The sequence below is a fragment of the Oenanthe melanoleuca genome, chromosome 1 (genome assembly GCF_029582105.1).
Source record: "Oenanthe melanoleuca isolate GR-GAL-2019-014 chromosome 1, OMel1.0, whole genome shotgun sequence".
Taxonomy (NCBI): domain Eukaryota; kingdom Metazoa; phylum Chordata; class Aves; order Passeriformes; family Muscicapidae; genus Oenanthe; species Oenanthe melanoleuca.
Window position 1 is genome coordinate 44,762,328 of NC_079333.1, and position 22,677 is coordinate 44,785,004.

The 22,677-nt window shown below is 35.3% G+C and overlaps 1 protein-coding gene across 4 annotated transcripts in view; it reads left to right on the top strand.

The window, feature by feature from the left end:
• NUP58 (nucleoporin 58) overlaps positions 1-22,080 on the top strand; it is a 36,087-nt gene extending 14,007 nt beyond the window's left edge. For 2 of the 4 annotated variants that reach the window (XM_056490147.1, XM_056490157.1), the window contains exons 10-16: positions 119-198; positions 837-955; positions 3,093-3,175; positions 5,953-6,154; positions 11,992-12,090; positions 14,899-14,994; positions 20,120-22,080. In XM_056490147.1, the coding sequence (XP_056346122.1) occupies positions 119-198; positions 837-955; positions 3,093-3,175; positions 5,953-6,154; positions 11,992-12,090; positions 14,899-14,994; positions 20,120-20,289 (849 nt within the window). In that variant the 3' untranslated portion in view covers positions 20,290-22,080. The remainder of the gene's footprint in view (positions 1-118; positions 199-836; positions 956-3,092; positions 3,176-5,952; positions 6,155-11,991; positions 12,091-14,898; positions 14,995-20,119) is intronic. The other 2 variants (XM_056490176.1, XM_056490166.1) reach the window with 1 other exon arrangement.
• The last annotated feature ends 597 nt before the right edge of the window (positions 22,081-22,677 follow it).

Genomic DNA, 22,677 nt, shown 5'->3' on the forward strand with positions numbered 1-22,677 from the left:
TCACAGTGTTAAATGCTTGAAGAAAATATTTTATATGAGTGAAGAGTAGAGTCCTAGTATTTTTATTTTTGAACACTTTGTACAGAATTTTATTTTATTTATTTTCACTGTTTTTTAGGAGCTAAAGAATGCAGAAATAGCATTGCGAACACAGAAAACTCCTCCTGGTCTTCAGCATGAAAATACAGCCCCAGCAGAGTAAGTTACTGTTATTCATAAAAAATAGTCAATAATGTAACTTGGAGAAGAGGAAAATTGAGGAAATCTTATTGCAGCTTTTCAGTACTTAACAGGGGCTTATACAAAAGGCAAGGACAGAGTTTTTGTAGTAGGGCCTATTGTGATGGGGGCAATTATTTTTAAACTGAAGAGGGCAGATTCAAATTAGATACAATGAAGAAACTCTTTCTGTCAGTGAAAGTGGAAGAAGTTGCCTAGTGACGAGTTGGATGCCCCATCCCTGTAAACATTCAAGGTCAGAATGTCCCTGCTTTTTGTAGGAGATTTGGAAGGGATCTTTCAAGATAATCTAGTCCAACCTAACTGTTTAAAGATTCTATGAACTTTATGATACAATTTTGTTCCCTGCTTCTTGTAACATTTATATGGAGTGCTTCATAGAATCGGTGTTTTATTTCTTCACTTTAATTGTCTTTGTCTTCAACATGAAAAATAATGTTCACTCTTGTTGCAGTTGTAGAGTGACATCAAGAATATTATGCAATCTAACTATACAATTAATTGAATGGCAATTGGCAGCTAATAGAGATCAGGTAAAAAAATTAAGTCATATTAGTAATATTTAATCATACAATGTCATTGTATTACTCATCTAGCTACTTCAGAATCTTGGTTGAACAGTTTGAAGTACAGCTGCAGCAATACAGACAACAAATTGAAGAACTAGAAAATCACCTTGCTACTCAAGCAAATAACTCACACATAACTCCGCAAGGTAAATGTTTCTGTTCTAATCTTTTGTAGAAGAATTTAACAAACTTATAACAAAAACTTAGTAATTAATCTTTCTCCTCTTTTGTTGTTGTTGGGTTTTCTCATTTAATGTACTAAACAAATTAGTGTTCAGATAAATTCTGTAGTTGTTCAATGGAAAGATTTGGAATTAAAGGTGCCATTTATAAGGGTACTTGAGCTATTTAACATGGATCCATTTCCTGAGTCATAATTTTTTAAGCATTATATGTTTTTACATCTTCATTTCCCTCTCTTCAGCATCTAGCTGATGTCTGGCACCTTCTGTCTTGCACTGGGCCTTCTGGCCAGACAAATATGGGTGCCTGCTCTGTCAGCACCAGATCAAAATGAGGACTTCTCCTTAGTTTGGAGCCTGTTGGTATTGCCTTCAGCTCTGACCAACTGAGAAAATTTTGTCGTGTTTGCTGCCATATCATTCAATCTTGAGAAAGTCTCTCTTGTTAAGGAATGCTCACCTCTGGACAGTAGTCTTCTGGTTGGTTACGATTCCTGTGGTCATAGACAGTTTTATCTTTTGGACCATTTCAGGTATGGGTCCTGCAACGAGCAGTGATTTGAAGTGCTTGTCTTTTTGTGATAAATGGTACTTGAACATCCTGCCATTGCGGGATGGTGCACACACTTCTGGACCTTATGTGTCAAAAAGCAAGAGGACTGTCCAGACCTAGCTTCCATAGTGAAGGATGAATCAGCTGAATCCTGAGGGTCCTCTATCTTTGTGTGACCTTGTCCATCAAGAATATGAGAAGGATGCCTTCACAGATTTTCCTTTGATTTTCAGCAGTTTCTGCTATAATCAAAAGGTTCCTTGCTTGTGTAGGCAAGGTTCAATCTGTTGTGCCACTATGAGCATACTTCAGCAGTAACTGGTGATCTAGTCAACACTATTGAAATTGCATATGTAGCCTTTACTATACAGAAAAAACTTCCTTTACCATAATGAAAAACTTCCTTTGCCATGCACATTTCCATGACTCTGAATGTCCTGAAAATTTTTAAATATCTAGTAGTCAGTATCAATTAATTCCCTCCAGACTAATTGGAAACTAAAATTGCAACCAGTCTTCCTAGATACTATTTCCTCCACAACCCTCTGGGATGGCATGAGATTGATTCTACAGCTTTTCTGTTTTTCAAGGGAGAAATTCCACTATGGAGGGGCAAACATTTTCAGTTTGAGAATCATTGCTAGACCTATGCATCTTCAAGAACTTGTTAGCTACTATATGCATTTCAGTGTATATATATCTATATATATGTGCATTCAGGCTGTGTGCATCGTTCAGAGGAAATACAGAAGCTGATCTTTTCACAATGAAAGAACCACTTCAGCACTTTTCTGTCCTCTGTTTTGGTACATTGTTTCAGTGCTTCTATGAGTACAGCATTTTTTTGTGAGCGGATGCCTCATTCTGCCAAAACCTTTGAGATTTTCTCTTTGGTACTAAGGTTTTGCCTTTGTATTGGGTCAGTGCCCTAAAAATACTTTTATATCTGTGTGGGAAATAGGATATCCTAAATATAAGGCAAGAAGCTCCCTGTTGTGTTTCTCTGATTATGATATACTTGTGGGTAGAGCCAGATTAAGAGATCCTGTGATGCTTATTATTTATGTCTTTAAAATGTAAATAAAGCTTCCATTCTACTGCTATCTCTGACAAAATCAACTGAAAACTATGTTTTAAGTCAGAGAAAGTGGAAAATATATACAAACACAGGCAAATCTGATTTAACTGTATATAGGTAAAAGCCAGTGAGGTAAAAAATGTTCCTATGTAATTAGGTAAAATTACTTTAAATCTTATTTTTGGCTTTGCTAAATAGTAGAATCATAAGAAACTCCTTACCATGTTTATAAAAATAAATCTGAGAAAACAGTACCTTTCAAAATAAAGTTTGAAGCCTTGTCAAAAAATAGACCTTGGATGATTTGTGGCACCCAATTGCTGGGTCAAATCTTGTATGTCATGCAGTTATTTTTGTGTTTTGTGTGCTGTATGGGTTTTAGGTGAGCTGCTCACTTTGGTATAAGCACTAAATCTTTTCTTCTTGATAAAGACATTGTTACTTACCAATATTTTATATGCATCTTACAGATTTGTCTATGGCTATGCAGAAAATCTATCAAACATTTGTAGCTTTAGCTGCACAACTTCAGTCAATACATGAAAATGTAAAGGTATGTTTTGATGTGTTCCTGTGTGTTTCCTGTATGACTGTAAAGAGTCATCTTCAAGTTTTCTAGGTTTTTTTGTCCTTCTGTTAAATTGACTACTTTTCAAACTGTCCTGTAGAAGTGCTTTGATTTAAAAAGTAGCTTTTGTGCAAGTGAAGTTGCACTTAAAGTATTTACTAATAGGGATGACAGCAACTTACCACATTCATTTGAGTTACAAAATGCTTTTCATCTAACTCCTTCCCTTCTAATTGTTGATCAGTTTTAAAATGTCTGTTTCCAAGCTCATGCTTGTATATTTTGATTTTTGCCCAATGATCTCTTGATCTCAAGCAAATATGATCTAAATCTGGTCTTACTCAAATAGGTAACAGGAGGAAAAAAAGTGAGTTTACATATGTAAGATTTTTCAGCATATCAAAGAATGTTGGTTATAGTTGTATTCTGGGTAGTTTATTGTTTTTAAACCTGGCTTTCGTGGTAAGGAGTATTTGTAGAAGGAAGAAGAAAAGACTACGTATCAAGGCTTAGGTATTAAAGGTTCTAATTAGGCCTGTTTTTTCCGTCACAGACTATGGTTCATTCCATTTCCATTTTCCCGTTTACAGTTCTGGATATATTGACAAAATATCCCTGTCCACCAATTCATGATTTTTCTTGAAAACGTCAGAATCCTTTTTGGCTACAAAAAAACCAAAACAAAACAAATCAGCATGAAGAAGAGTACAAGTGTTTGAAATTGTTTTTGCTAAGTGACTTCCTTATGGAAATAGCTCTGTTAAAATCTTCTGCTGGTTTCCTTCTCTTAAGTTTCCTCTGCACAGCATTGCTAGTTATTTAAACATCTGAAACTTTTTGCATTTTCTGAATAAAGTTCAGGAATACTGAGGATCTTGTATGATCTTGATTCTTTGCATTGCATTGCTTCTGTCAGCATAGATACTCACTTGTTTACAAATACCTGCCATCAGATATTTGTGCTGCACTTAGTTAATTCAGTTTTGCTGCCAGGTGTAGAATGTATCAGCTCTTCCATATTTTCAGAAGAATTACCCAAAAGGTTTCCCAGATGTTTTCAGGCCCCGTGGCTTCTGAGATCTGAGTGAAGCCTGAATTTATACAGTGATCTTTGTGATGACATTTTTTTTCTTACGTATGAACACCTGGATTAGTGTGCATTTATAAGCCATACCATCTTCAGTACCTTGTCAGTGTGACTGAATAGGAAAGACCTTTCTTCAGTTTAGAGTAGAATTCTATTACCCAAAATTAAGGGGGTGTTTTGAGGATTTTTCTTCTGAGAAGCTTTTTTGAGATTAAATCTAGTACGTGCACATGTATGCTGATATTTTGGAAGGCATTTTATAAATAAAGCTTAAAAAATCAGAAAGGTGGGTGTACTGCTTAAGTGAATCTGTCATTATGACCATCTATTTTAGTTTATCAGCTAGAAGATGCTAGAAGAGGAGAGAAGTTTTGAATCTGGTCACTTCCTAATCTGATGGTTGTGATATGGTTTGTGGAAGGCAGAGTTGTGATTACAGTTCATTTTGTTGCCTGATGGAAAGTAAAAGTGTGCTTGGGCACAGTTCGAGTAGCTAATGTTATTAAATCACTCAGCATAGCATAGCCTTAAGAACTGCTTTGTGATTTCTAATGGCTTTTGTCAACTCTTAGGGACGTCAGTATAGCAAATCTTTTCTCTCCAAAGACAGCACTTCTGAAGTGATAATGGGGGCATTCTTTGTGTGGTTCCTGCTGTTGCTGATAGATCTGGGATTACAGTTCAAATCCTGAGTCAGAAGTTTTGGACTGCATACTTGCTTTTGAGGAAACAAGCATAAGCTTAGCCAGGATCATAGCACCATAGTATGCCTTCCATAAACAGGAAACTGTTGTCCTTTAATAAATCTATTTAATTTAAGGAATTTCTATTATAAGGTGGAAATAATTACAATATGGAAATAATTATCATGTGTCTAGTTAAAACTTTGTATTCTTTTCTTATTGTGCAAGATATCCATAGTTTCCTCATCTTGGCAGACAGAAATTGCTCATGATGAACAAGCCAAGCTGGGCTATTTCCACAGAAGGTGGTAGAGTTTTAAGGGGGGGACGGGGCAGAGTCAAGGGAAGGTGTCTATCATGACACAATAGGTTTGGGCTGCTTGTTAAGCTGAGGCAGAATGATCTGTTGTATTTGGACTGTGTTTATGAAATGCATGTGAATTCTAAAATATTGATATCTTCCTTAGCTTTGTGGTAAAAAGAAATGCAAGAGTGAAAGGAAGGAAAGAAACACAGGTGAAGGTGATAGGGAAGCAAAAGCAGACTCCTTGGAGAAAAAAGGTTGCACTGAAACCTGCACTGAAAGAAAAGTGTGTTATTTTATAACAATGTGGCTTTATTTTTCTTCTTGGATCAGGTAATGCAGTGATACAAATTGAATTGTGGTGATTTGCTCCAACATTGAAAGACTTAGGCTGACATACTGAGTGCCGTCAGCTATGCTCAATAGCTTTGCAGAATTTAAGTCTGGAACATGTTCTGGCTGTAGCTGTTGCAAACCAATTCTTTCTATCGTATAGCCTGACAAGTTTTTTAGGGTTTTGGAGGGAGCTTCTCTTTTGTTTTGGTGGTGTTTGTTGGTTTGGTTTTCGGTGGATTTTTCTTTGTTATTTTAGGAAATGTTATTTATAACTCATTGTCTCTTTCCTTATTAAGTTAAGGGTTTATGTCTGATACATGGAACTAAAATGGCTTCCTCCCATCCCCTTCAGATGCTCAAAGACCAATACCTTGGCTACAGGAAAAGCTTTCTGGGAGATGCCATGGATGTGTTTGAGGCAAGACGAACAGAAGCTAAGAAGTGGCAGAGCGCGCCACGCGTTACCACTGGACCAACCCCTTTCAGCAACATACCAAATGCAGCAGCCGTTGCAATGGCTGCAACACTTACTCAGCAGCAACAGCCTGCTACAGGTCTGAGTGCATTCAAGTTATAGATTATTAGTGTTACGACAATAGTAAATTCGTGTAACATTTTCTATGAGGTCTTCCTTTGTGTTAGACTGAACATCTAAACGTTGTGATGAGCGAAGTTATTCATACATAGCCAATAGAAAAATGCAGGGTAGACTTAGCAATAATTATACCACAGATACTCAATCTTGTGAATTTAGTTGTATTAGTGATACTTACGGTATTGTTCTAACTTACCCCTTGGAATGTGAGTCTTCCCTTTTACGTAACTTCTCTGAATACATGTAGTATAGCCTCTTTCCAGAAATTGTATCATTACAGTAAATTATTTTAAATTGGAGAGACTATCTAAATGCATACTATCTTTTCCTTATGTAAAATTAGTAATGCATTTTTACATAGCACTTTGGAACTGTAAAATGAAAAAGGCTGTAGGACAGGAAGGATAGTGAAGTAAATCTCTGTAGGACAGAAAGGATAGTGAAGCAAATCTCTGTAGAACAGGAAGTCAAATGCCTGGCTCATTTTGTAGCCACCTCCTTTGTTGGTATGACATTGGAGCATTTTGCTGGCCATTCTGCTATTGTAAATAATTAGTAGAGAAAGTAGAGTGGGTCAGTGGTTCTGCCTGTGCATGTGAGTAAGTGGAAGACCAAAACAGAGGAAATTCATGACCCACTGCAAATAAAGAATGGATGCATACGGCAAAGGAAATAATTTAAGGCGCCTTAATTGATATTGTTATACTAGCCAACCCTCTCTGAGAGGGATTTCAGAATACAGACAACTGAATTTTTGTGTCATCAGGGAGCAGAAATAAGGTTAATTCCATTTAATTTTACTTGAACAGGGTTATATATCTTTGTCAGCAAATTATGAAAAGTATTGATAGCTTTATTCTACCTTTAATTTTCTAAGATGCTATTCACATAGGTGTACTGAAAGTGATAGTGCTTTCTCTGGTCTTGTAACAGCAGTGATGTTTTGAATGATGCTAATTAGAGAAGTACGCAGCAACCATGTTAAGTTTGACCCATTATTAGAATGTCCTTGCCTTTTCATAAGAGAAATATAATATGCTTCCAGCCCTTGCCCTTCTAAACAGCAGGGAGATGGGTTTAAATTACAAGTATGCCATACCACTTTGAACAGAATAGAACCCAAAATCTTTCTGAAATACTAATTTTCAGTCATAGACCACAGTCTTTCTATTGTGACTATGTTAATCCATGGAAATTTTGTTTAAGTGGCATCTTCAAAAGAGTTTGGTTTTAAACAGAAAACATGAGTTAATGTAATGTTATTCTTCAGAGGTTTTAATACAGATAGTATTGTTACACACTGCTTGTGCAGCCTAGTGTTACCAAAGTAATTTACTCTACATCCTTTTCCTTATCTTACATTTGTTTTGTTAAAGACTCTCCATGATCATTACAGGATTAGTTGTTTATGAAAGTCATACGCTTGGGATGTCACATTTAAAATCATTCCTGCATTTTCATGACTTAAGGTGAGGGATTTGAAGTTCTGAGCTTCCTAGTCCAGATTCAAGGGAACTGCTAATAACTTCAGTAAACTTAGGCCACTTATGGCATGACTTTGTGAATATTCTCTTGCAGAACGAAGAGAGGAGGGGGGGGGAAATGAGTTGTGAAATTGGCCTGTACCAACACAACTAAGGTTACCTTGAGATATTTTATAATGTCTTGTAGTGAAAGGAACAAATGGGAGTACATGAAGATTGGTTTAGGGTTTGCCTCTTTTTTGTGGCTGTCTTGAAAGAGTATTTCAAAACCCAAAATTGTGCCAACTACAAGCGTGATGCAGATAGAACAAAGCCATTAATTTATATCAAACATGCCAACAGAAGTAGACAACAATCTTTTCACTGCTTACTCAGTTGGAATGCTTTCACCCGCTGTGTAACTCACTGGAGGACCTGAAGAAATAGAAATAGATTGATATTCTGAGTGGCACTTTAAAAATACTTGAAGTTCTTTAGGGTTAGATGAATGAAAAAGGTACTTGGAATTCTCTCTAGATCAAAAGTAGAATTAGTCAGGCCTAAACTATTTCAAAGATGTCTTGAAGTCCTAAAAGCTTGTTAGATGGGAAGATTTCATAGGTTCCCTAAATTACTGATTTCAGTGCTTGACTTTTTCCTAGTTTCAGATTAAGGCTGCCAGTTCTTTAAGTTTTGCAGGAATCTTTAAGGACTGCTTCCTCTTTGTTTCCTTTTTGTTGTTTGAATTTTCAGATGGCCATTTGCTATAGTTATGCAAATGCTGCATGTTTTACTTTTGTATTATGTTATGAATTGGATATTCTATCCTCTAGAAGTTAAAATCACATGTATTTCTTTGCAAGATCTGGATCCTGAAGGGTGAGATAGATTAGGGATGGTAAAAGGTTTTGAGAAAAAAGGCTATGAAAAGAGGTGCATGTAAATGGAGGGATAAGGGATGTCTGTGTAATAACTGATCTGCTGTTGCTGTTTTTGAAAACAAGAATTAAACAAGAAAATTAGTCTGGTCTTTATAAAGTTTTTGATGAAAAATGTAATATATAGTATTGAGGGATCAGGATGTTTAGTCTCTTTTAAAAAATATTTGATGTTTACATGGTCAAGTATTTAGTAAGATTAACTTAAAGTTAGTTGCTGTTCTTTCTCTGGAAAAGATAAATAATAATTTATTTTACATTTATTTTCAGAAGTCAGAAGTTTAGTAGCTACATCTAAGCTGTGGGATCAGGGAATGTTTCCCCAGTTCCTGGGTGTAGGTATGCACCCTGTGTTCTCTCTGTATGCCAAGACCTTTCTGGCTTCTATTGAAATAAATAAAGCTAGTGAGTCCTGGCCATATGGAAGAGAGGGAGCAAAAATGCACTCTGCTGCTCACCTGGGATGGATAATTATGACATCAGGACTGTGGTGTGCACATTAAAGCACAATTTTTATGCAGTTTTTTTTAAGATAGAATTATTGAAATTATGCTTAAGTTTTCACTGTACGCAACCTTTCTGCCTAGTTTGGCACTTTTGTTCTGAGCACAGTTCTTTTGGTAGCAGTGAGGCTGGTCATGCTTTTCTGGAGTAGAAGATAGAGTTTTAAACACTGTCTCATCTGCACCCTCCCTGAGCAATCTTGAAAAGCGTGGAAGTTAAAATGGTGGTGGCTAATCTACCTGTTATTATTAATGGGATCACATTAAAAGATTTCAAAGGAAATTAAAGCCTAGTGCACTGAGACCTGTAAATGCATGAAGTTGCAACTGATGTTTTTTGGGTAAGATTAAATTGTCTGTAAAAAAATGCTTTTCTTTAAGCTTACCTTTTCTCATAGAAATGACCCCCCAAGAAACTCATTCTCTTCTTAACTGGTGAAGTACAAAGTTAGTCAAAGCTCTTAGCATACTTTATGTTTTGACTTAACTCAGTATGAGATTAAAGTTCTAATGGGAAAGGATACTGAAATCCTTTTAGCACTTAAAATTTTTGTGTGGTTTGATATTGACCTTGGTTAAAATTAACCAGTGTATTACTTTGTCAGAATCAGATCTAAATTATGATGCTAAATTTACTCACTGTTTGGACCAGCTGTAATTTTAAAAATTGCAGAACATCAGTAGGAAATCTGTCTGACCTGTCTGGCTCTCTGTAATGGGTCCTATTCATTAAACTGAAGTGCTCTGCAGGGCAAATACATCAAGTTTTAAAATGTTAAAATACTTGTTATAAAGAATTTGTCTCATACCTGTAATAGCCGGAAGTGCCATTTTTATCTTGCTAATACTCTCGGCATCAAGGAGTCTTACTAGCCTTTTGCTGTTGAAGATTATGTTTACTTACAAGAACTATAAGCAGTGATGATACCTTCAGAACATTATGGTACAAAATCAACAAATATCATATGCTGTTGCTCAGTTAAATGTTTGTTAGCCTAAGGCATAAGATCCTGTTTTATATGATCTGAGGTGTTTTAGTATAATGTTTTATACTGGCTCTAAAAAAAGCATGTTGCATTTGATAAAAAGCTTGGCCTGGAGGACTGTAGTGTTTTGTTTATAAGGTCTTCCACTAACAGTGCCTCCTACTGAGATAGAAACCTGTGTACTTGAGAAGGAACTGGATATGTGTTTTTGGATTCTTTTAGTTTATTAGCTCACTGACTTGTGTAGGGAGTTTTGGTTTTTTTATTGTTAATTTTTTCTCTTATTTTTTTAAGAGCTGCTAGGTAGATATATCAGTATTTAAACTGGATGTAAACAACTTCAGTTTGAAATTTGTGGAAATTTGTAATTGCAACATCTGATATACTTTTTATTAAGTGGAAGAAATGGCTTGGGTTTTCCAACTATTCCCTGCTAAGCAGAGACTGAAGGCTAACAATTTTAATTGCTGTTAAACTTTAGTTTTAACACTACTTGGAGTATACAGATGTTATTTAGCTTGGATCACACAAGAATTTTGTGTTCTTAGCAAAAGATGTTACTTTTCAACATACAGTGCCTTTCACTTGATTCAAAATGATTTTCCATTTAAATCTTCAAATACAAAAATTATTTTAAGAGCTTGAAATATTCACATTTTAAAACTCTGTCTAAATATTAATAACAGGAAATTTTGAATGAAAATAGCCCAGATGTGATAATGGTTTAGGAAAAGGTCAAAATCGTCTGAACTTTATAGTGATATTTGAATAAATCATAATTTTCATAGATATAGGATGTCAAGTATCTTCAAAGATGGAGAAGGCCATCTTGAGCAGAGGTGCAGATGTCTGTGGATTAAGAGTTTGGCACTGTATTTTATCTTTAATGGTTAAACTTTTAAAATAGTGCACTGAAAACTGTTTGAAAAAGACAGGAATAGAAGATTGTACTGTGAAAACTGTCAAAATATATTATTTATCAGAATTAATTATATTAAAATGTGTTAGTGATGGGCTAGCAAGTGGATTCTTTATTCCCCAAGGTTAAGGTTAAAAAAGGAACTGAGACTGTAAATTTAATCTCGGTAGACTGAAATTGTTTTGACAGTCCTGCATCTTAAAGTGAATATGCAGGGAAAGTACTGTCAACTTTTTTAAATTATGGAACAAACTGAAATTTTGAATGTATCTAATCCATTAAGGTACATAGAACTGTGCCTTTTGTAAGTGGTTATTTAAACAGGTGGTTTGACTAATTTACCGTATTGAATGGTGTTATGTAGCAGAGCTTAACAGAACTCAGTTATCACTTGTGTGGAAAAAAATGAATTGTCATGTTACTGTGTAATTGACTTGCTTAAAATTGAACAATAAATTTAATAAAATAAAGTCATTGTCTTGTTTTTTATCTTAGTGTTCTGTTTAAATTTCGATGGAATACTTCAGTAGTTTTGAAGAATCCAATTTATTAAATTAATTTTAGGTAATCCAGTTTTAGTTACATTAGTGTCAGTTCTTACATTTTTAATTTGAAAGTTCTCCCTTATTCTGATTCCTTTAATGCAGGTGGCAAAATGTTGTTACCTGTGTGCTCTCTCAAGGTTTTGGTTAACATTTTACAGTTTAAGGTGAGACTGGTTAATTTTTAAAAATATTAAATTATGTTCTTATGTTATTAGTTTTGGTTAGTTTCACCTTATTACAATCAGTATTTTCTTAGATTTTTGCCAAGTCAGTGTAGAGGCAGACAGATAAGTGAGAAATTATGATGAGGTAAAATGTGGGATCTTAATGGGATTTGTTGTAAGCAATGATGTTCACATTATCAAATACTTGAATAAATAAATAAAGGACCTCTTTACTATCAAAGAGTAAGGCAAGTTTGTTCTCATTTTTTTTGTACCAGGGCCACAGCCATCTCTGGGAGTTAGTTTTGGAACGCCATTCGGCTCAGGTATTGGCACTGGCTTGCAATCAAGTGGCTTAGGTTCTTCAAGCCTTGGAGGTACACTTTAACTTTTCTAATATTTCATTGAATTATTATACCACACAGCTGAATCTCTTGCTGCAAACCTTTAACTCCACTAAGAGGATGATCTGTTTCAGGGAAAGACCTTACAATTTGGCAGGTCTGTGCTTTCCAGGCTTCTTCCTTACTTGCAGGCAGAGTTGCTAGGGCTAAGACATTGTAGTGAAACCCCAAGATGAACAGCATTAGGTAATCACAGAGAAGTTGTGCTCTAAAAGCTAGGGAAGGACATCAGGTGTGTTGGAACTACAACTTTACTGAATTTTATCTATATGGAAGCTAGGCACCTGAGACATTAGATCACACTGTAGGTAATGTGGAAATTTTTCACCTTTTAACTGTAGGGACCCATTTCTGCTTGTACTAAACTAAGAATAAATGTTTTAAAATTACTGCAGTTCTGTGATCCTGAAATCTATTTGCTTTAACAGTCACTCTGTACCTCAGTGCTGATGTGGGGAAAAAATCTCTTCCCCCAGCTGAAAAGCAACATGTGAAAGTGAGGGGAAAAAATATATCAGAATATTAGTAATGCTGGTGGGGACTATATTCCAGGAGGACGTATGACTGTGAAAGTAGGTGATATAAAAAAAATAAATCAAAATTAATGTAGAACTTTTATTTTAAATGTAATGTGTTCTCAGCACTAGAGCTACAGAAAAAATTTAAGTGATTAGTAGAATCTAATCAGCATGTAACTTTCCTGTCGGGGTTCCTACAGAGATACTAATGTCTTCTGAAGCTTTTATAAGATATGCAAAGAAAGTTGTTACATCTGCTGAGCACAAACATAATGTTTTGTGTGCACAAACATAATTTCTTATTACATCCTCCTTTCTCTGCAGCCTCAGTCCCCATTCCTGCATTTTACCTATGAGCCGGACATATGAGTTAGTGTTGTAATGTATTTAAAATAATTAAGTGTCACTCAGTATTGGGAAGATGATGCAACCTGAACATTACATGTTTTAACTTAAATAATCATCTTGAAAATACCTTTAAATCTACCAGTGTTCCTTCTCATCAGATTTTTAGATAAAAGAAAATCTGTATACCTAAACAAGAAAAAAAGTGAAAATAATGGGCTAAAATGAAATTACTTTGAAATTACCAATTTTACCTGCGGTGTTTTAAATGCCTTAAAAAAAAAAACCTAAGCCATAAAATTCTTCCATTTCTGCTGAAAAGGCTGCAGATTAAAGATTGGTAAGACTGGTGAACAATGTAAATAAATGAACATTCCAGTTGTTTCTAGTTTTGTCCAAAAAACCTGACTTGTATTCTCTTTTTTTTTCCTAGCTCTCTGCCTAGGAAGGTATTTGCTTGCATTATTAATTTGCAAAATGTCTTTTAACAAATCCATAAGACTATCTGATAGAAGCAAATGTAGAAGAATAAATACATACCTGCAAAATAGCATATAGGTGTGTTCTTGGAAACAAATTGAATGATTACTTAAGTTTGTTTGGGTTTTTAATCTTAGGGATTTGGATTTTTGAACAGGATGCTCTCTGGTGTATGCTCTGGAAGTGCCATATTAATTGGGGAAATTTGCTCTCTTTCCTTGATTAATGTTCTGTGTACCTTGTTGGTGATAAACAGAGGCTTTTGCATTTAAGTATATAAATTATTAGCATAGATCCTATGCTTCATTAAATATTTACACTTTGCCTGATTGTTGGTTAGAGTTTCAACCTAGACAGGATAAAAGAATGTGTCATTTAAATGAACTGTTTTACACGAAAATGGTACTTGCCATTACCTACCCTTAATAACCCTTTTATTCAAAAATCTCAGAAAACTTGAGAGCACCTCTCCAGATAGTGCATTCAGTCCCAATTGGTTTTAAAATCTCAATATTTCTGTAAAGGAATGGTAAAAGCTCAGTTTACAGTAAATAAAAGGATTTTTCCTGATATTTGAAACTTAAGATGGGAGCATGATTTCCTCAAACATAAATGCAAATACTGTTTTCTTTTTGAAAACCTGAGACAGCCAAAATCAGAGTATATAGTTTTCTTACAGTTCCTATTGTCTGGTGTCTATTTCAAACTGCAAATATCAATTTATTTTGCCTTCAAAGTGGCTTCATATTAATAATACAATTTGAAACCTTAAAAAAAAATTATTACAAAATTATGAATGTCAGTTTCAAAATCAACAGAATTAAATTTTGTCAGAGCTATACATTTATGGCTGCCCTTCTATGATGATTTTTCACATTAAATATTGTGAATTTTGTTTTTACTCTCTATTTAAACTATTTTGTAGTTTCCTAGGTAAAGCTGATCCCTAATAACCTGGGAGGAGAGTGATTCTAAAATAAGCCAAGCGTAAACTGAAGAAAATGCTTACTCTGTTTTAAGCATAATTCTTTTTTCTGGAGTTGTAGATGAAGATTGTGACTTTCTGTAATAAAAGTCCTGTAACTTGTGTCTGAAATTTCTTAGTTTTAGCTCGTTTGGTTACCATTTTCTGCCAATTTAACAGCAATTTAATTTAAACTCTAATAGTTCACACCACCTGCTTTTGTAAGTTTTCTTTTAATCAGTTTTGGATTTTGAAGGTAGTATTTTTCTCGATGCTTTCCAGTTTGTCCTGTTTTCTTAACACAATGCTGTATCAAGAATAAATACTCTTCAGGCAATAATCTTATGAATATTTGTTTACCAAATAATGCTTAGAATTATGTTTGGGTTTAGAATACTCACCTAAAACCTATGTGTCTTTAATTGCTATGTCTGTAATTTTTTTTGTTGTATGTCTTTACTGTTATTCTACTAGGATTTGGAAGTAGTTCTGCCTTTGGAAGTAGTGCCACAGGAGCATCATCGTTTGGGTTTGGAACTACAAGTAAACCATCAGGAAGTCTAAGTGCAGGTTGGTTTGTTTGTTTTGAATTTAAAAATCAATTTTATCTTAAAGCAAGTCTTATAATTAAACTGCTGTGCTCACTCCAAGAAATTGTTTAAAGTTTCATGTGTATATCACTATTAACATAATTATTTACTTGCTTGAGACATATTTCCAGATAAGATTTTGTTAAAGATAAGATTCTGTTAAAGGTCTCCTATGTAGACAGTATTGAGTGAGCATTAATGTTTCCCATTTCATGGTGTCTGTCTAGTTAGGAGTGGGAGCAAGAGATAGATGCAGCCTCATACACAGAAGAGCAGCTGTCACTTGAATGCATTGGTTCCAGTTACTGAATGAAGTTAGTATATAAATTAATGACAAATATACTAGTCATTTGACTTACTATGTTTACAAATAGTTAAAATTATTTTCTGGAAGCACAGAGATTTCCTTAAAAACATATAAATGCTTAGTGTATTTGAATAGTAAGTTACATGTATTGTATCTCTGTATACATTCATAATCTATTATATTAGCTACTTTGAAAACATTTCTATGACAATTGAACTACACAGAACTCATGTAGCTATTTTGGTTTCATTTTGGGGGGGGTAATAAAATTAAAATACGGATGCCGTTGCATTTTAACTCAGAAGTCTGAAATATAGCTGGCATCTCTGTTTACCTTATGAATAGGAATAATAGCTTACTAAGCTATTACTAAGCAAATAGCTTCCATAGTCTGTATTGCAGTCTTTTTTCAGTGGTGCATGGAAGGAGGATCATGTCTCAAGAAAAATGTTTTATCAACTGCTATTAAAAGAAAACATCATTTTGCTGGTATTTACTAGAAAGTGCTGTGATTTTTATTCTGGATTCTCCTTGGCTAGTGATGAGTTTTTAGGCCTGTAAAGTACTTTAAGCTTTGCATTATAAGGTGGAAATGACTCACTGAGTTGGCAATGTTAGCAAGCTAGTGAGTTCTTGATGGAACTCTTTACAGTGTCTGGTATCTAAGCATCAACCTTCTTTTAACTAGTTCTTAATATGAGAAACAGTTGGAAGGCTTACACTGCTTATGTTTTTATCTTGTGGCCTATTGTTCCTGAGTCTATATTAAATAAGATGCATCATTTAAAGCTGACAGATTACAAAGTTAGTAATTTATTTTTTAACATTAAAAATATAATTAGAAAACTATTTGTATGGATCAGTTGCCTGTCACTAAGGAAGTATCAAGCTGAAGTAAATAGCAAGTTTTTCTTAGCTATGTTGGTGGTGTGCAGAGGTAATTTAGATACCATTTCCCTTAAACTAGACTTTGTATGGAGTCAGTGCCATCAGTCTCTTTTGCAAATGAGGGGGTTGCACCCAATAAAATAGAGATTCAGTTATCTAAAAAGAGTGTCATCTACAGAAAGTTGCTGAATAAAAACAGATGAAATGTAATTTCTGTCGTTTTGTGCTTAGAAAATCAAGTGGTCATGAAATCCTTATCTAGACTGGGATTATGGAATAGAAACTGCTATTAAAAATTTGGTAGCCCAGAAACACGCTAACTTTTACCTTTTATATCCAAAATCTTATGGTATATAGCATCTGGATTGCATATGCTCTGTAACTGAGGGTGTATAAATGGGTTTGAATGACACCTGAGGCTAGCTAGGTTATATATATTTTTTTAAAATTTATTGTGTTCTGTTTCTTAGGTATTGTTTACCTAAGATCCTAAAAAATTATTTTTTTCAAGCAAAAGAGTATTTTGGAATCCTGAAAGCATATTCTGGTTTATGGTACGGTATAATGGTTGCATCTTATTTTTGAATCTATTTCTTTGAAGAAGCGACAAAAGTGGGGTAGATATGAGTTATGGAATTCACTGTTGTTGCTGCTTGGGTCTAGATATGAGCAGTTAAGTATTTTCCCAGACTAACATGTCTGGGAACACTAGGTAAGGGTGTGTTCCAACACGCACTGTGCCAGGCTGCTTAGGCTGCCCAGGCTGCCCCAACTCTTTTCCACAGATTTTCCATCAGTTTGATCTTATCTTGAATCTAAAATTTTAGATCCCAGAATTGGTTCTGTCAAGTATTTGATTTTTTATGGGTTAGGTTTAATTGCTTTAGATGTGCAAATGTTTGTAGTGGTATTACTGCTCTTCCCAGTTTCAGTTTGTGTGTTTGAGGAGAAAATTTTGAGTTTTCTGATAGTCTTTGAGCACCTTCTAATAATAAAATTGACTTGGTCCGGGAATGGTTGTTGTGTTCATCAGTAGATAAAAAGCAGAGCAGCTTCAGTTTCCTTGCAGTTTCTTTAATGGACACAGTTGCGAGAATGAGTGGTGTCTCAGGCATGCGTCTGAAATACACAGAGAAACTGTGAAAAGCTGACTCCAAAAGGAGTCTCATTTAATTCCTAGTCTTACTCATTTAATAGCAGGTGCTAAATGTACTTTGAAGATCTGAGTTGGAAATTCTTATTGGAAACTTATTTTTATTGAAGAATTGCAGCCTCAGTAAACAAGATAAGAGGTAATCAAGTGGGATCATGGCTGGATGTACTCATACTGCTGAAAAAGACTTTAATCTATGAGCAGCTTTTAGATTGAGAAGCTATAATAAATCGGTCAGAGGTGTTCTTGAAATAGTTTTTGATCAGAGCACCCAGTGCAGTGTGGGAGATGAAAGCAGGAATGGATTGCCATCTGATGAACTGCTGTTTCTCCCTGTAGTATTAAAATTACCAAAAAAATGCAGTTATGGGGAGGTGTGTGCTCACCTTTGGCTTACCAAACTAAAGTCTGACAGGAGAGATGCACAAGCCCAGTGAATGAGGCGTGACCATAACACATTCAGGGAGATGTGAGGCTGTGTCCTTGAAGGGCAGATTGTCATTTACTTCCTGAAGATCATTGTTCACTCATAAATATTACTAATTTCAGCAAGAACATGATCACATTGTACCTACGGTTGAAGACTTTGTGAGTCTTCCATCTAAAGTGAGCTATTCTGTAACGGATTGTCTTTTCTTGCAACAGGAATTAATCTCAGTATGTACATTGTTTAAGTTTTTTATATTGAAGAATTTTCATTGGAATGTTCAGTTTTAGGGTTTGATATACTTCTAATAAAACTTGGTACCTTTGCCTTGTTATGCTGCCATGACAGGAGAAAACCATATAGATGAATTTCACGTCTGCCTTTCTATACTTTCATGGATGCCCTTAATGTCACTTCTAACATAACAGCTATTACTTTCCAAAAGTTGTATCTAAATTAACAACCATGTTCTCAGTCTTCTATCCCACAGTTAGTGTATCTCTTACTGTTATATTACTCAAAGTATAGGCTACCTTCCATGCATACTTCAAAACAATACCTGCATCTAGAAGCAGCAAGGTGTAGGTAATTTATGAATACTTCACTCTTGCTTACTAAGCTCCTGACACTATACATCACATGCAGCTTTATTATGAATGGCATTCATGATGTTTTCTATGGGAAGCAATGCTTGCCTGTTATTTCATATATGTGGAGTAAAAAGGTAAGGGTTTTCATTCATGAGACTCCCTGCTACATCTTAGCTGGGATTCAGAGTTATCAGGGAAATGAAGTAACACCTGCATGTGTTTCACCCCTTACATCCTAGGATGAGAGACACTTACACCCACAAAATTTAGGCAAGACCCAAATGAGCACTATCTGTCACTATCATTAGTCACACTAGATCTGCGCAGCCATTGCACTGACAATGAGCTCTATGCAGGCAACTACACGCTCTAGGACTGTGAATTACTGGAATGTTGATAATGAATTTTCTTGACAAGATCATGTGTGTAACCCGAGTCCAGACATTGCAGGAGGAAGAGTTTCATGTTATGTTTTGAAGTAGTCCTTAATGCAGAGCGTCACAAAGAAGTGAGAGAACAGAAGACATCAGGCTTGTGAGAGCTACTGTAGGATTCTGATGAGACAACCACTTGGGCTTTTATTTCTGTACTCCAGAAATATTTTAGGCATTGAGTTGAAGTACTGATGTGACCAAAGGATTGCTTCAGCTGTCTGCTAGAGAACTAATGAAGCAATATAAATAACGCATATTGAGAATATACTCTTTCTTATTGTGAGCCAGTCCCATTTTTCTTACTATCTTAATTGTTTGCAGGTTTTCATATACAACTTGTATGAAGCTCTTTGTTAGAATCTGAACTTGCTCGTGTCGTACTTATTATTTTGTGGTCTCTTGAGATAACAAAAAGTGAAGTTATGAAGTTCTGCTTCTTACTAAGTAATCTTTGAGAAATTTCTAGCATTTTGTAATAGTTACAATTATTATCTAAGTTGATTACACATAACTGATACAGATTTATAAAAGAAGTGACTTAGTGTTAATGTTGCTGGAAACTGTAGGGAGACTTTTTTCTACTGATCTTGTTTCACAGCTGCACTAAATGTTCAGTTTGTTTACCTTTTTAGAAGAGGGTGAAAGAGTTAAAATACCACAGTTTGCTTAGCCAGTCATGCAGTTTTTCCAAAACTTTGTTTCCAATGCTGTTTTTTGGTTTGTCATAAAGAATGTTTTTAAATACAAACAGTCTGGCAAAGATTTTTTTGAGCCTTTTCTGCCTCACATTTAAGGTGTGGTCTGTGGCACAATTGTTGTAAAGGTGGGCCAAGGTAGCCAGGTCTGTAGGAAGAAGGCTGAGCACTCCAACTCCATCTTTGCTGTTTCTCTGCTACGAGTGAAGTGAGTGGTCGGTCCATGGTCCACCTGTACCTGCTGCCTTCCCTCTCACCTTAGGAGTGCATCGCATGTTTATGCTGAGAGCCTGAGGAATTATGGTTCTTCTATTGTACAATTTCAGTGGGACTTCTGTGTGCTACTCTTGTATGGGTAAGGGTATATAGACTTGTAATTTAGGATATAATTGTTTGTACTCACTGAAGTAGTCTCTATTAGTGCTGCATAATCCAAGTTGCCAGCGAAAGTCCAAGTGCTCTAGCAATGTGATTTACCATTGTTGCTTCAGGTTGTTATAAAGTGTTACAACTGCTGGTAAAAAAGTCACTGGTGGTAAAAACTTCAAAGAGAACAAATTTACAGTCCTGATATAACTGATATTTTAAAATATTTTTCCCTCCCCCATAAGGCTTTGGGAGCTCGACTACATCTGGGTTTAACTTCAGCAATCCTGGCATCACAGCATCAGCTGGCCTGACGTTCGGGGTGTCTAATCCTGCATCTGCAGGCTTTGGGACAGGAGGGCAACTTCTTCAGCTGAAGAAACCTCCAGCTGGAAACAAGCGAGGAAAAAGATAGGCACCCCTTTGAGGGAGGGGAAGCGCATCAACTTTCTTCATCTGAAAAGTCTATTTTTCTAGATTGATACATTAACTAAATTGCATCCCAGGAGATTTATAAAAATTTTGCTACTTTTCCCTAGTGAAATCATATTGAACAGCTATTTTCTTGTGAATAGAAACCCGTTTATGTATTTTTATTTTGGGCCCTAGTTTTAGAAATGTTCTATACTGCATTATTATTAAAGAATCTTGTAAAATCATCTATTTAACCTAATGTTAGTAGCAGAATATTTTTTGTTAATAAGCTTTATACCATATGAATATATGCATATTTGTTTCTTTTGTACAGATAAAATATATTCTAGTACAAATACTAGAGTTCATATCTTCTGTTCCTGGATATGGCCTTTAAATCTACTTCAGGGTGTTTTTGTGTATATGGATGTAAATATATACAGTACAGTGCACACATCTGTGTGTATGTATGTGTATATATATATGTATAAAACACAGATGTGCATACCTTACCCCATAGACAGATCTCCTTTTCCTTGTGTGTTCTGTTTCTCCATGTTGCCCTGTGGTCCTGTATCTTGATGTTCCTAGGAATTTCAAGTAGCGGGTCCCAGGCTGTGTCATCATTGCTTCTGTGTTTTGTTGTTTAAAACCAGCTGAAGTACAATGTTTAATATTTCATAAAGTTTGGTAGATAGTGGTTAGTAGCTGCTTTGGTTTTGTTTTATTTTTTTTTAACCTTTTTCTTGGCCCATTTAGCAGCCAACTCTAAAGAAGAATCTGAGATTTTGACACAGACATTTGATAGGTAATGTTCCCAAAATGTTTTTTCTCCTGAGCTGAAGCCTAGGGCACTGCAGGATTTCAGCTGAAAGCTCAGAGTGCAGCAAGGTCTGTGTGCAAACAGGAGTTGACAGGCTAGATGAGCTTCTCCCTGCATTTGAGGGAGATAGGATGCACTGTCCTAATGAAAACCCAAATTAAGTATTACAAACCCAAGTCGATTCATGAGCTTCTCATCAGCACTGCCTTGAAAACAGATGCCCAACTGCTTTCAAACAAGCTACAGTAATTTGCTGCTCAAGAACAGAGGAGGAAAAAGATGAACTTGAAGGTTAAGGCTATTGCAGCAGTAGTTTATGAGTCTTACATACCACAATATCATAGCTTGTTGTTTCTGCATCTACGATTTGGTGTGCACTAGGAATATCCAGGAAAATATCTTAAGAAGGAAATGATAGATCAATTGATTCTTCACAAATAATGATACCAGAGTGATGTGTGAGCATGAAACTTTGGAGCCAAGTTGGTTTTATGTAGAGGTTTTGTCATTTGCTTTCTATTGTTAAAGTGTTACTACCATTTTGTATGTTTTGGAAGTGTCTGCATTCAGCAGTGATTGCTCTTTGACAAATGTTTGGTTTGTCACTTAATCTGATAAAATTAAGGGAAACTGAGCACAGAATTCTTCACTTTTGTACTTGTATGTTATTGCATCTTTGTGAGCAGTCTCTTAGGAAGGGATATGTGTGTTTTTTTTAATGTCACAGAAAAATAAAGCTTACGGTTTATTTTGATTTTGACCTGTTTTTAAACTTTTATTGGGCTGCAGTCAAAACTGTAATGTTTGTATTTTTTTGTTACTGCTTTTTTTAATAGTTAATATGTTAAACCACTGGACTCTTATAATGTATTAATTTGTGAAACTAGTTCTAAATGTGTACTGTTTGTCCATATGTGCAACTTACCATTGTGCAAACAATAAAACAATAATGCTGTGATACTTGTAATACATATTTGCCTATCTGAGAGATCATTTCCTGTCGTTCTCCTACATTATAGGAGAAACAAAAACCTCATTGGCTAATATGTAGAACGGCTCTTCCTAGAATTCATGTAGTGCAGAATTGTTCTTGCTGGACTTACCATCGTGATCCTGGATTGAAGTGTGGAGGGAGAAGGTGTAAAAAGAGGTATTGTATTGTGGACTTGGTCTAGAATTTCTTCATAGTGCATGATATAAACCTGGATCATGGTGTAATGTAACACGCTAGGAACGGCTTTGTAAATTAGGAAACAGTCTGAACCTCCTGGGTGCCTGTGCTCTGTTTCTTTTTTGATTAAACAGCAGTTATGTCCTTAATTTCACCTATGTGAAAAGGTGATTATATAATAGAATAATCACATGTAGTAGTACAAACTAAATTCAAAATTGGATTTGAAATAATTATATTCCCAGGCTATTACTTGAGAGGTTGAATTTAAGCATGGTTTTTGGGGTTCAGCACTATAGATGCTGTTTTAAATTATTTTTTACCCCCAATTTAAGGATGTGTTAATATGATTAGAGTGTAAAATACAAATGCATTCAAGGAAGCTGACCTATATT